General features: G+C 31.2%; 2 protein-coding genes across 5 annotated transcripts in view; one reads left to right on the top strand and one right to left on the bottom strand.

Moving 5' to 3' along the window:
- The window catches only part of Nrm (neuromusculin), a 183435-nt gene extending 172217 nt beyond the window's left edge, over positions 1-11218 (bottom strand). The window contains exon 1 of one of the 4 annotated variants that reach the window (XM_072899752.1): positions 10079-11218. In XM_072899752.1, the coding sequence (XP_072755853.1) occupies positions 10079-10181 (103 nt within the window). In that variant the 5' untranslated portion in view covers positions 10182-11218. The remainder of the gene's footprint in view (positions 1-10078) is intronic. The other 3 variants (XM_072899749.1, XM_072899750.1, XM_072899751.1) reach the window with 3 other exon arrangements.
- The window catches only part of LOC140669712 (neuropeptide CCHamide-2 receptor-like), a 226019-nt gene that overhangs the window by 112376 nt on the left and 98887 nt on the right, over positions 1-14756 (top strand). The gene's annotated exons all lie outside the window — the stretch shown is intronic.

Raw genomic sequence — 14756 nt, 5'->3', positions numbered from 1 at the left:
CTCTCCCTCGTATCTTTTAAAAATAACAATAATCTGTCATCGTCGGCAGAAATAGCACAACTGAGCAAATCTCGAAGATAACTTTGAATATCCGAACTAAATCTTGAGAAAGCTAACGGATCTTGATAAAGCGAATTCCATCAGAACGGTGCAATGAAGAACAGAAAGTTATGTTCTACAATTTCTCGAAAGTAATAGCGGGATTATTACTTTGCATGGAGATCATCCCGCACTTTCTGGATTCGTATTTTTACTTTCCCACGCAGAGTACATCGCAAGAGGAATTTCGAAAAATATTATTATACGACGCCTAAAGCTTCGCTCGTGCATTTAAAATTAATCCATAACGATAATAAGTGCTAACGGAAAAGAGAAATATAAAATTATCTGACAATGAGTCCACATGCAAATTTCTTGTTCGCGCGATTATTGTACTATAGTAAATGAGCGACGACGATAAAAATGTCTGTAATAATTTTAATTCGAATAAATGCGAATTGCACTCGCACTGTTATATATTGTATAATTTTTTTCTTCGCATTTACTTTTTACAGCGTATTTCAGCGAAAATTGGTGCAATAATGATACGCTTTGTATTAATACGATCATTATATCTGCTCGTGCAAAGTATAATCGATGTTATTTATATAGTATGTAATTTGAATCGATTAGTAAAACCAATATTTTAGTCTTACAAGAATAAATTGCAATGCAAAAAAGCGAAAGAATAACACTATTAAGAATTTATTTACATATGTTGGAAAAAAATTTGTGATGTAATTCGTTACGGCCGAATATGTTTTTTTTCGCCAGTAAGATCTTTTATACCATGACATGGAATGTCAGAATGCTTATAATCATTTGTCTGCGGTATCGCGATGATAAACGCGCAATTTAGTGAACGTGAAGTGTAGACATGCTTTATCAATTATGCTTTTATTAAATCATCGATTATTTACAGCGAGCAATTTGAACAATTACTTTTGCAAATTGAAAATATATATGATATGGAATCAAATTATTAACGTATAAAAAATTAATGTTTAGAAACATGCTAAGTTATTATGTATAACTAATTATAGACCAACAATTTACAATTGACTTTAATATTTAATAGATTAATGTTTCTATAATGATGTTATAATAATACTAATTCACTAATTATTAATCAGGAGCTAAACATATTCATGTGATACTCGTATGATGATGTAGAATATGTCATAAAATTACGAAGAAAAATCAAGCATTAAAATTATTCTGATTTATTACGGGCATATATTTGCTACTTCAGTAACAGTTACATAATTCCGTTACACTCTATCGTATGATAATGCATCTAAAGTGATCATCCGATGCAAAGATGAGGGTATCGGCGCCTGTAATCAGCGCCTTCATCGTCACAAAATACGATCGATATGCATTTGCGCGTAATAATAATATACGATGCACGTATTGCAATCTGCACGCCTAATTTATAGTTACGCGTCGACACGATGCTGATAAATATTATGATTCATCATATCAAGCTCAAACATGGAGCGCGATAATTTCTACATGTAGCAGTATTCTCGTTTTTATGTTGATTTTCTCTGAGCATTTGAGTGGCATAGTTATTGTATCGATGTAGCGCGCAAAAATTTCGTTACTTATTTACATATATATTATTATGTTTTGCGAATTTCATTTATGATGTGCGTAGAGAGATAAAAAAAACCAATTGTAATTTAATTTGATTTTAATAACGCTTTTATATGTTTATATTTTAAATTAACTTACACCAGATTTTTACAATATGCGATTTGAGATATTCTATGTAGTTATTAAAGGAATTAAAGAGATTAAAAATGTTTGGTGAATATGTAAAATTTTCTCATCTCACAGTTATATGAATACATACTATATGTATATGCATTATCTGTTTAATCTCTGTCGCTTATAATAACACGTAGAATCATATAGTATTCAGTGTGTGTTCCATTTAACATGACACCGTGAAATCGTGAAATACTTTGATCTTTTAAGTATAATTTGTCGATATAATGACGATGATGAACGATATATACGTAATTAAATACTGTTCAAATTTTATCTTTATATGATTATATCATGAATTCAACGCTATCGAGCCTTTCTATGCTCGTCAATCAATAATTTTCATCTGAGTCTTGCGATTTCTATTTAATACACGTATTAAAGTTTGTAATAACATTTGCAAAGGATAAAATCTTATTATTTTTCTTTTAGTCTAAAAAACCTGTATTACTTTGATATGTTACATTTCAATATTTCACTGTAATTCATATATGTGTAATTGTTTTTATTCACACTTTTATTCAGACAACTAACGATACGTATATTAGCAATATACGTGAAATATTGATATTATAACGATACGAATAAACGATCTGTCATTTTTTTATTAATCTATAATTCTGTTACTGTTGATTAAACTTTAATCCTGTGTAATAAGATATCATGAAGCAAATGTGTTATTATAATTTTAAGGAAGTCTTGTTTTTTTCTCATTATTTTTGTATGCATATTAATTTGTTGTATATATTAATGGCCATGCGTGCACAACTAATCATTATGACTCTTGAAACTATTTGCATAAATAAACCCGCAAATTAGAAGCAAGTTTATGATACGACTCTTTAGTGATTAATTGTTGATGTTTAATTAATTTCTCCGTTATCTCTTCAGAGCAACTTTGTTTTGCATTACGCCAGGTTTTACCAGAATAGTTCACGTTGGTAAAATGCGAAAAGTTGCTTGTAACACGAGAATTACTTAACCGAGTGAGGTAAAATAAACGAGTTCAGTCTGTCCTGCATTCTCTGGGAAAATAAATGTTCAGGTGCAACTGAAGTTGTCCTATAACAATATGTAGAATTTTTTGCAACACTTGTGGACGTTGAAAATTTTACTATCATCTGTGACTTACACAACATAGTTGCATGATGGATGAATTGGCACTCTTTGTACAATTTTCCGTGATAAGAATTGCAGAATAACTTTTGAATTTGTTACTTTGATACTCTGTATAATCTGCTATACTGCTATACTATAAAATTGCTTTCCATGCTTTATTGTCTGTTTTGGAGAACTAGAAGTCATGGATTTTAATTTTAAACTTTCTTATGCGCTTTACGGCTGCATCTCATGCACCCGTGATTTTCCGTGACAACAGTTAACCGCGTTAAAATTATTAATTAAATTATTTCTCGTCGGTTATTAACCGCGAACTTAAATTAAATTATTTCTCGCCAGTTATTAACTTTGTTTGCCTTAGGCAACAACTATTCTCACTACCTCCTAATATTACAGACAAAGTCATACTTCTTTGTACGGCCTGGAATTTAATCCCGACTGCTGTTGAAGGCGCATATGTTACAGATAGTATATGATACTAAAAATTCAATGAAAATTCCGTATTTGATATGGCCTTTTCGTAAGAAAAATTCTTTTCGTACGAATATATATATATATATATATATATGTATATATGTACATACAATATCACCCTAAATTCGGGGCCAATGTTTTACAAACCATTAGCTTTCCATTCTCGTGAAGAATCGTTTCTGTCTATAAAATAAATCCCAGAAAATTCCAGCGATATAAATTATCCACAATTTCGACTTAACAGCGTCAATGCTTGCGTAAGATTAAATTTTAATATCGTAAATTCTGCAAACTATGTATATTACAGTATAAATAAATTATTGTGGTTTAATATTCATTATATATTTTATATTACTCATATATATATATATATATATATATATATATATATATATATATATATAAAATAATATTTTCTCTTTTTAAATCACAAAGTAATATTATTAGAAAAATACGTCAAATAATACTAGATAAACATAATCTTTCAAAGAAAATAAAATCGAAAAATAATTTACAATCATTACACACATAATTTATTGGTTATGCTTATTGTTAGATATTTACGTGTATTTTATGCTTATTGTTAGATATTTACGTGTATTTTCCTGAACAAGAATCTATAAATATAACAATAAATTTCTGTGCACTTTAGTTCGAAAACTCGTATTTTATAGTAATATATAGTGTATATGCAGACAAAAGTGTACAATGTATGTCGATATAATCTTTTGATCTAGAATAGGCATGTATCGTGAGACCATTTATCGAATTCGCAAGTTAGCTTACTTTATCGGTGCTTTGTTCAGAATTTGCATCGATTGGTATCATTTGATACGTCCCGATAGGGTTTATCTCCCTAAATGTGAATTTATACATGCGAAATCGAAAGATTCCCCAACCATAAGCCGCGTTACTGTAAACGAAGGTAAATATATTTACTGTGAAATTACACAACTCGCAAAACCGACCCGATAACACACCCTTCTCATATTTCACCATTTTCTTTTTCACGATAAAATATCACGCTGAATAACGAGAAGAGTTGCACGTGTTTGCGATTGCACTCTTGTTACGAATGACACCCGGTAGAGAGGAACTCCGCGTTGTGCTATCGGACACGAAAAGTACATGCCTAATTATTATTATCGTGTGAACTTGCGGTGACAGTAATTATTTCCGTCTACAGTAACACGCTTCCCGTGAAATGAACCGGCGTCGCAATGGAGATGACATTAAAGTTTTGTGAGACATATATATATATATATATATATATATATATATATATATATATATATTTATATACATATATATACATTGCATACTTATGTGTTTATATATATATATATATATATATATATATATATATATATATATATATATATCCAAAAACTTATTTCATTTAAACTTCTCAAGTTAACGGGATTGATAAGCGTGAAACGAAGTCATGTTTTTGCGTATTTCTACTGTTATATGAGCGAATAGCGCGAAACTTGAGATCACCAGCTGAAATATAATTATCTCATTCAAGTGCTCTCACAGTCAGTTTGATAAACATAGATCTGTTATACTTTAAACGTAAAATTTACAAATTTTTTACTTTGCACATTTGCATACGCGTATATTTAAACATTTGTCAAATCAACAACATAAGTAGATAATAGAATCTTATTCTTTTATTATTTTTTCAAACAAACTCAATTTTTGTGACACTTTATTTAAAACATTAATTATCGCAATAATTGGACTATTTTAATTATGACTCTTCGCATTTAGAAGATAAAAAATAAAAATCATAATCTCTCAGGCATTTATTAGACCGAAAAGTTACTCGATACGTTTAGGATACTACAAAGGAACTCCTATTTCCAGACCCCATTTATTCACGGTTCGTTGATGTGCATAGTTATTTCGATCGCTCTGTTACTTTCTTAAGGGTGGACAGTATTTCTGTTAAGTACCTCATTAAAGTAACGTTCACGAAAAAAAATTGAGAGATATTACCGAGAGAATTCGTATTTCTACTTACCTTTATGCAAAAGTTTCGATGAAAAGTAAGTATATAGATCCGAGACTTCCTTTCACGGCGTGACTGTTATTAATATCCCTCGACAGTATCCTTTTGAATGTAAATTGATAAAACTTTGCGCAAGTTAACAGAACTTTTGATTGCCGTGAAACAAAGGGAACAAATTTGTGACAAACGATTTCTGACAAAAACACCGGTATATTGTATATATGTATATTATTTGTATCGCACGTAATAAACGAGATAATGTTTGCGAGATACTACGATATTGATATTACAGTCGAAAATGTATGATTCCGCAGTCTTGCAATTATAAACAAGTATCTGAAATTAAATACAAAGTATTGGATAAACGTAATATTAATGTGACAATAATTTCAAAACATTAACTTTCTAATTAATTAAATATGCATTTTTGCAAAAAATAAACTTTAATATTAAGTAAGAAAATGAGAGTTTTTAATTTAAAATTCAAAAATTTAACTCATTATTACATTAACGTACCACTCGAAATCGTATTTTATTCCAACTAAAAATTTTTTGTTCTAATTTTATAATTTTTAATTGTATTTCAAGATTGATCGCGCGAGAGAAAATGTGTGTATTTTATGTTCCTCATTATCGTTTACTTGTTAACGAGCGAAATAATTGTAATGAATTACGTTATCATTTTTCGACATTTTTTTGTTGCTACATTTTTATCAAACTGGAAAGTTGAGACGCATCCTGAAAAAAGTATATTCGTTGCATTCATGGTTGTCACTAAGCTTGTGACGATGTAACGTGTAGGTATGATCGTTCAGAAAATATCAGGAAACTCCCGTGCATGAAAAATATAAAAAATATATAGAAAGAGTATACATAGAAAGAGTATACATAACAAATTTTATACACACACACACACACACATATATATATATATATATATATATATGCATATAAATGCACACATATCTGTATATTAAAATTTACGTTGAATACATTTGAAAATAAAATACATAGAATTGATACATACCACATATTTTCATAAAAATATAAATTAACATATAGCATCTTTATAACAGAAAGGTTTATTATCGAAAATTGGTAAAGCATTTTTTACGAACTATAAATCACGGCAGAAATATATATAAAAAAACATTGTGACCGCAAATATGAAAATAATACTACAACAATAAATTTATATTCGTGCAATTAAATTGCTGAATTTTAACTAATAATTTTTACCGATCGTATAATACATGCATATATTTATAATTGAAATTACTTCAGCGTTGTTGATAATAAAAGTCCCTTTTTGATATATCTTGTTTATTTTTTAAAAAATGTGTAATCAAATTTTTTAGAAATATATTTGTATTATATAATAAAACAAAATATCTACAATTTTTAAATAATTAAATTAGACACGTTCTAGATTTATATATCATTGAAATTGTATAAAATTGACAATCCATTTTCACAATTTCATTTATAATTATTTTGATAAGATTTTATCTCTTTTTTTTTGCTTTAGAAAGAGTTTTTATTTTAAAACGAATTATAAGATTGAAAATAACGATGCAAAAATATGTTGAAATAAGAGCTTTGGAAAAATCATATTTATTGGAATTAGCTCTTTCTAAAAAAATTAATCCGTAATTAGATAAACTAAATAATTACATTTTATTGCTTATAATATCTCTATTTTTGTTAATATATTGAATCGTATATTTTCGTTGGATTCGGCGGATCTCGACTCCTAATTTCCTACGTTGAGAAACAATAAACGATATAACTTTCGTAATTTGCATTGCTCCATATATATGCGTATTATTGCCATGCGGATGTGCAACATATCGCGTTCCTAGTGGTCAGCGCCGGTTTTAGAAAGCTTCTATTACTTGCCTCCTTCTGGCGCTGGCCACATTAGCGTGCTTCGCAGCCTATCGTATGTTTGTTGGTTTTCGAGCAAGCGGTCATACAGATTTAGAACTTGTTTGGGACTTAGCCAAACACGTGACGTGCCTCCAGATTACTAAAATTTGAAGTATTTCCGACGTAATTGCGCGCACATGACGTGCAAGTGCAGTGACAGCACGTTTTCTCGTATTGTATAACACATTTAAGTTTTTACTTTACTATTGAGGTAAATTGCGTCGTAAAGTAATTTTATCCAAATGTACGCCAAGTGTACAATATTAAAGATGAACTTATAATATCTCACGCACAGTTTTTTATTAGATATATATTATTGTTTAGATAATATTTTCATTTAAAGATTCACTGTAAATAATTAAACAATTACTCATCAAATTATTTATATTATATTTATTTTTATTATAAGTTTCTCATGGTTAATGATTTTTTTATTTTATTTTTTTATTTTTTATTTTACGAATTATCACATTTTCAATTTTAATCGTACCTTATTTTTATATTAATGTATTTTGAGTATAGTACAATACCAATCTGAATGCAACTTACGAAAATATACTATGTGCACACACAGTTCTCCGAATTGTTTCGTGCAACAAAAGTTATGGAACACTAAAGCCGCATGATGGTCGCTAAGTGATTTTCAGGGTGTCGTTTATGTACAAAGATACATATCAGCAATGAAGATAAATCTCGATAATTTATACATTTTTTTTTGCGCAAGATAACATCTATGTATGCATCGTATAATAACGTAGATAAGGTCAGCGTATAAATTTATTCTCGACGGGTATATTTAAAGAGTTTCCGTTCATCGCGATATATCGATGCATTAGCTGCATATCGCTATTTTTAAATTCCGATTCTGAGATTTCTTTACGACGTACATTAAAAAAGCATGCGATTTCAAATAAATACGAACGATGTAAATAGTAGAAAAATCTCACGAGCGAAATCATGCTCGCGTGAAAGGTGGATCGTATATTCGCGAAAATTGTGCTGCTAAATCCGCGCCTTTACGCGCAATACAACCGTCACACACATTTACGTAGGAATTCTGGGATGCGAAAATATTTTTCGCTTTTCTATCCTCGCGATATCGAGGATATTCGCGAGTTAAAGCGCGATCGAGGACAGTCTTTTTTTTTTTTTTCACTCGATACGGCAAGGTTTGATTACGCACATATCGGATGACATGGTGTGTATGTATTTGCCTGTATAAGTTGAGTATAAGTTGAGTGTGTGCGCATTGCGGACGAAAGTGCGTGCGGCTTGAATTTTTTCCGCAGCCCCTCAAGACGTGTAGGGGGATACCCGGGACGTCCGTTTTTTCCCTTTCATCTGATTTTCAATGGCCGTGCACATGTCCGGGGGCTGTAGCTATTATTCCATGGCCTTGAGCACGCGAGGTCCCCGTTCTCGTGCACGTTTACGTTAACTTACGTTACATAGCTGCACATACAAATATATACACAGAAGGAGAAAGCGAGAGAGAGAGAGAGAGAGAATAATAGTTACACGAACAAGAGCGCGAGCGCGTGTTTGCTATTCGTGCAACATTAAAATCTCGTTTCGCTGAATCGTAGCAGCAGGTGGGACAACGGGCGTTGATTTACCGCGAGGGAAATTATACCTGCGTTTATAAAAGTGTTCTTCCCTGAATTTCTGCTCGCTGAGCATTATTGTTTTCCTAGCTCGTCCGCCCGCTTCTTTCCCATGAGCCTCGCAACTCTTCAGGGAGACATTAAGGAGGCCAACGCTGCATGCTTGTTAGCCCGCCGTATATTTTCTGCTATCCCGATTCTATAGATCTCTTTCGTGACCGTTACATCATATATATATATATTAACTTTTGTTTACTATTTTTTCAACTTCCTTGATTACACTTCTTGCATACATTTATTTATATTTTTAATATGCAGAAGTATAAAAAAAAACAAAATATTATTGAATGTTACAATTTGTGATATAAAATTTAAAATAATCGATTATCTCATGAAGAAAAACTGTTACAAAATATAAAACAATAATAGTGTCACGAAGATCGATGTTCAAAGTAACTTATTATTCTTTAATGTTATATAAATATAACACTATGTGACGTAAATTCGTTTTTATTTTTTTTTCGGTGTCGTCACTTCATTATAAATATTATAGTATATATATTAAAGTATTTGTAAATGTGCGCATTACGGCAGCTTCTAGCCTTCAGAAGTTGAAACCGTGTCGTAGAGAATGACTAACAGTTACTAAGAAAACTCTGCTCCACCAACAGCGTCATAACTGTTTACACCCGTCTATTTATGGATGATAAAACGACTTTTATAAACGGTGGGTTAAATAGATTTAACGGCACAGTTTGTTTCTGTATTGCAGCAGCTGCCTTGTGTTTTTACATCAGGAAACGTCGACGATTTTTTGTCGTAATTTTTAAAACGAGGGCAATCTTTACTTTGGCGCCATAAAAGCGAAATAAGAAGTCAACCTGGAGCGATTTTCGCGCTTTGAATTTTCTCTTTTATCCATTCTCTTTACTACGTCATATTAGATTGAATTTATACCCGCAAACTCCGCGATCTTCAGCCACGTTCGTGTATATCTGTTTAAAGCTGTCAGCACCTGTCAGATGCATATGATGCATTATGCACGAGTTGACAGGTTACAGAACTCTTAGCGATAATCCTCATTCGCATACCAATTCCGAGCGGGAAATTTGGGACGGTGACTCACCCTCAGCTTCGCGTAGAAAGATGAACCCGCCAAGAAACAGGAAGATTGCCGTGGTCGCTTGCATCTCAACAGCCCTGTGCAAGAGATACTGTCCCCAGTGCATGATCGAGAGAGAGATCCACTTGGGATCCGCCGACGGTATCTAAACTTTCCTAGTGCACCACAACCATCAAGAGAGCACCGTGCACTGTGGCGTTCACCAAAATAGCCACCAGTAATTTCCACACAAAATCACGATCGAAATCTCACTGTTTTATGAGCTCGAGAGCGCGAGATATCGCTCGTCCTGTGCACTAACACGTCGGCTTTGGGTTCAGTGTAATTTAAAGGGAAATTCGCGCACCTCGAAATCGATGATAAATCGATGAGAATGAGAAGATGGGGAACCGATTGCAGAGAAGATAGAAAAACAGCTCCACTTTTGATAGAGAAATCGTATCTCTTGGTGAAAGAGATTCTTCGCGAAAAGGAAGACTGACAGGAAAAGAAAAACGGAGAAAAGAACAGAGGGGGAAAAACACGTGCGCGCTCAATAAGGGGTTCTTCAGGGCGTCAACAGCCAATAGAATCCAGCGAAATGATCGCTTTTGACGCAACGGAAAACTCTCGCGATTTATTCAATTATCGGCGAACAGATCGGCGATCTCTCTTCCGATCGCTGACAACCCCCTGAGAGGATGAGAATTCGGCGGTTCACGCGACGACGACGACGACGACGAGGCTGGCGAACGACCGAGCCAGAGACAGAGTCGCGAGCGACTGGCTACGGTTGCCGAGGTGAGGTGGAGGCGAATCGTGCGCTTACCCGAAACTAAGCGATTCGCGGCCGTCGTCGGCGCAACGCGCACCTGTCGTTCCGCGGCTCGCTGCGCATGTCCCTAGCCGAGAGAAGCCGACAACCGACTGCCGGAGCCGGAGAGAAGACTGTCCGACCCTGAAGGGGATACAGGCAGCTGGTGGCAGGTGGGAGAACCGCGAGGTGCGAGGGACAAGTAAACGGGGGTGGCTTCCACGAGGAAATGAAGAGAGACCGGGAGACCAGCGGCAGCGGATTCCACGAGGAGATGAAAAGGGACAGGGAGACCAACGTGGTATTCGCGGAAGCCAAACATGCCAGTGTGTATCTGTGTGGATGCCAAATTAAGATTTTCCATGCGATCCAGCTCTACTCGAGAGTGCGCGGGATCTTTCTCCTCTCTCTCTCTCTCTCTCTCCCTCTCTTTCTTTCTTTCTCTCTCCCTATCTTCCCCTCGGTGAGACTTTCGAGCGATTCAAGCCACAAGCCGACTTTAGGGTAGGTCGCGTCTTGCGGATAGAAATTGTCGAACTACGCAGGCTGAGATCAGCGAGATTGTGATGCACCTGACAAATCACGTGATTACGTTGCTTTTATATATATATATATATATATATATATATTAACGGTGATAAAATTTAGGTTTATCGAAGCACTAACGCAAAAAATGATCGGATATGCTCATGGAGTGTTTTAGAAATGCAATTAACATTTAACACTGTAATTTAAGTGTTACATATAAAAGAAAAAATTACGTATAAAGGAATAGTCTTGAAAAAAGCTTTCTCTTGCAATAAATATTTCAAACTTCAAATATTCTTTAATGGCGCTGCGGGAAAGATTAGATACTTGAAAAGAAATTTTAAACAGATATTTAATATCTTGAGAATATGTATTAAAAAAACTCATCCTCTGCTACTTTTGAATAATGGTCAATAATATATCGCAGAACTGTTTTTAGAATGTTCAATGACTTGCAAAAAAAATATTATATTAAAAAAAGTTTGCAAAAAAGATTGAAAATGCTGCTATAAATCACATTTAAAATTATAAGAATTTCACCTTTTAAGTATATGTGGCAATTTTTTTCAGGAATCGTTTTAATATTTTTTATCTAATTTACAGAGATTTATACAATTTCTATTAAGCATAAGCTAATAAATATTTGCAAAAAAAAAAAAAGAAAGAACATATAAAAATATTCTTTCTTTTTATAAAAATAAAACAATTGTAATTTAAATAAGTTTAATCTTAAACAATTATTGGACAGATTAAAAAACTGATATGTTCTATATAATTTAGTCCGTATATCCTGTAACTGGTTTTAAAAAATTCAAATTTAGGTGAAAGGGTTGAATGAGACAAAAGTGTCATGAAAAACGATGACAGAAAGTATCAAAAAAATATCAACGTCGTATAATATATTAAATAACAAATATATATTATAATATTATAATATCAAATTTTAAATTATAAATATATGTATTATAATAATATCAAATTTTCCGTTAGGTTATTGATCGATTATCTGTTATAGACACTCGTTTGCAATTATTCAGTGAAAACTGTCATATTTGAAAGGTTTGTTACTCTACCAAAGAACATGAATATAATATTATTTCTTATTACAGATAATGTCTCGAAATATAAAGACACAGTTAAATAGACATTTTAACGGATTATCTATAATCCATTCAAAAATTATGGAATTGAGGCTAATTAAAACCCAATCTCGAAAAGATAGTTTATGTTTATCATATAATAAGAGACACAAATTAAATGACAAATAAATGTTAATGCTGTAATATTATATTGTTCATGTTTTATTTTTTTTAGCTGATTTATGTTATTTATTAACTTGTTTTGTTATTTATTAAGGATTTATATTTTGCATTTTACTTACATATTCTGCTAATATATTAAAAATCAAAGTTATTATATTAGAAATTATTTATGTCACATTAAAAATAATTATATTAAAAATTATTGTGGAGAAAAAGGCAAAATAAAAAGAACTTCGATTTTCGCGAATTGACAATTGAATTTTTGTCTCTATTTTTGTAAAGTTGAACTGAGATTTAATAATAGGATAATCGATCATCGACTTAATTAGCACTGGGATAATGGGAAGTCAAGATAATAAATGTTTGCATAGCTGCGCTCTTACTTTATCTTTGTAATACATGCATATATATATATATATATATATATATATATATATATACATATATATATATATAAAGTTAAATAAATCAAGCGAGAAAATGTTCCTAGATTATCTACGAAAAAAAATAACGTTTTTTAAACCTAGTTCGCAAGGTTTCTTAAAATAATCTCCCAGTATTATATTATGAGCATATAACTTGACGTCAACGCTTTACTCAAATAAAAAAAAATTTTGTAGCTATATAAAGTTAAAAAATATTATTATTAATTATAATTAACACTCAATATATATTAAATTAGATTTAATTTAATAACACTTTTAAGTTATTTAATAAAATTATAATCTCTAATAAAAAAATAAATAGTATTCAACTTTAGGATTATTGCACACATATTTTCTATTTTTTTATTAATTTTATACTAATGCAATGGACAGGAAAAAATAATATTTTAAATATTAATAATATAAAACTTAATTAAATTTTTTTTGTAATGATTATTTTGCAGGTTAATTTTAACAATATATATTTCTGTATTTGTGATTCTATACACACTATGACATTATTATATGTTATGCATATGTGATATATTAAAAATATATATTTTTTAAGTTTTACGAAGGAACGTAAAACTTAAATTATATTTTTGCGTGTGATTCTGAGTACTGTGTTAAGATATGTCTGTACTACGGCTTGAATACAATAGTGTACGTGCTTTGCGTGATACGCTTTGTGACACTGAAAAATATTGTTAAAGCAAAAGAAAATCGGGCATCAGAGCCACATATAAAAGTGCATCCAGCCGTGGATACTCGCTTTCTGGACTGTTGCGCAAAATAGCGTCTACGTTCTTACGACACTAACTGCTCTCTGTATTTCAAATGCTTTCACAGTGGTATATAAACTGCTGAGGTACTGTTAGAAGCGTTGAAAGTCCGAAATGAAGATGCTTTTGTGTCGCACTTGATGTGGAACAAAAGCACACACACACGCACACACACATACAATTAAAAGATATTTTTTAAAAATAAAATACAGCTTCTCTTGATTTACAAGTGAATTTTTAAAAATATTCTTATTTACAAATTTACAATTTTACGAATTTAATATAAATAACAAATAAAAGAATTTACCTAAAATATCACACAAATCAATTATCTATAATTCAATAAGTAGGAATAATAAATTGATTATCTTTTTCGAGTCAAATTTTTTTTTATTTTTGAATAATGTTTAATCTAACGTCTACCTTGATACTTTTTAAGCAGTCAGATCATTCTATTTTGAAATTGACTATTTAATCTAAAAAGTTTTAAATTTTTAAGCGAAAAGACTGTTTGTTTACTCCTTATTTAAGATAAAAAATAAAAACTCAATAAAATACAATTCCTGTATAATAAAAAAACCTATCAATATTTTTCAGAATTCATAAAAATTAAAAATAAAAGTTAAATAAGAAGAAAATTTCGACTTTTAACTGATATTTGTTTTATTTTTTTGATTAGTTTCCAGGTAACAGTATTAAATTTATTTTATACCAATCATATCTAACTAAGTTTATCTAATATAGAATATAAGGCAAGTTTTTTCCTCGAATAAAGGAATATATACAATTTGAAACGTTAAAGTTTATTGTTAATATAAAGATACCAAAATACATTATTGACAATTGACGACGTGAGCAAGTTTATTTACATTTTAATGTACATTTTAAATT

The sequence above is a fragment of the Anoplolepis gracilipes genome, chromosome 9, assembly GCF_047496725.1.
Source record: "Anoplolepis gracilipes chromosome 9, ASM4749672v1, whole genome shotgun sequence".
NCBI classification, from domain to species: domain Eukaryota; kingdom Metazoa; phylum Arthropoda; class Insecta; order Hymenoptera; family Formicidae; genus Anoplolepis; species Anoplolepis gracilipes.
The sequence above is the reverse complement of the archived record's forward strand: the minus strand, read 5'-3'. Positions and strand labels throughout refer to the sequence as shown.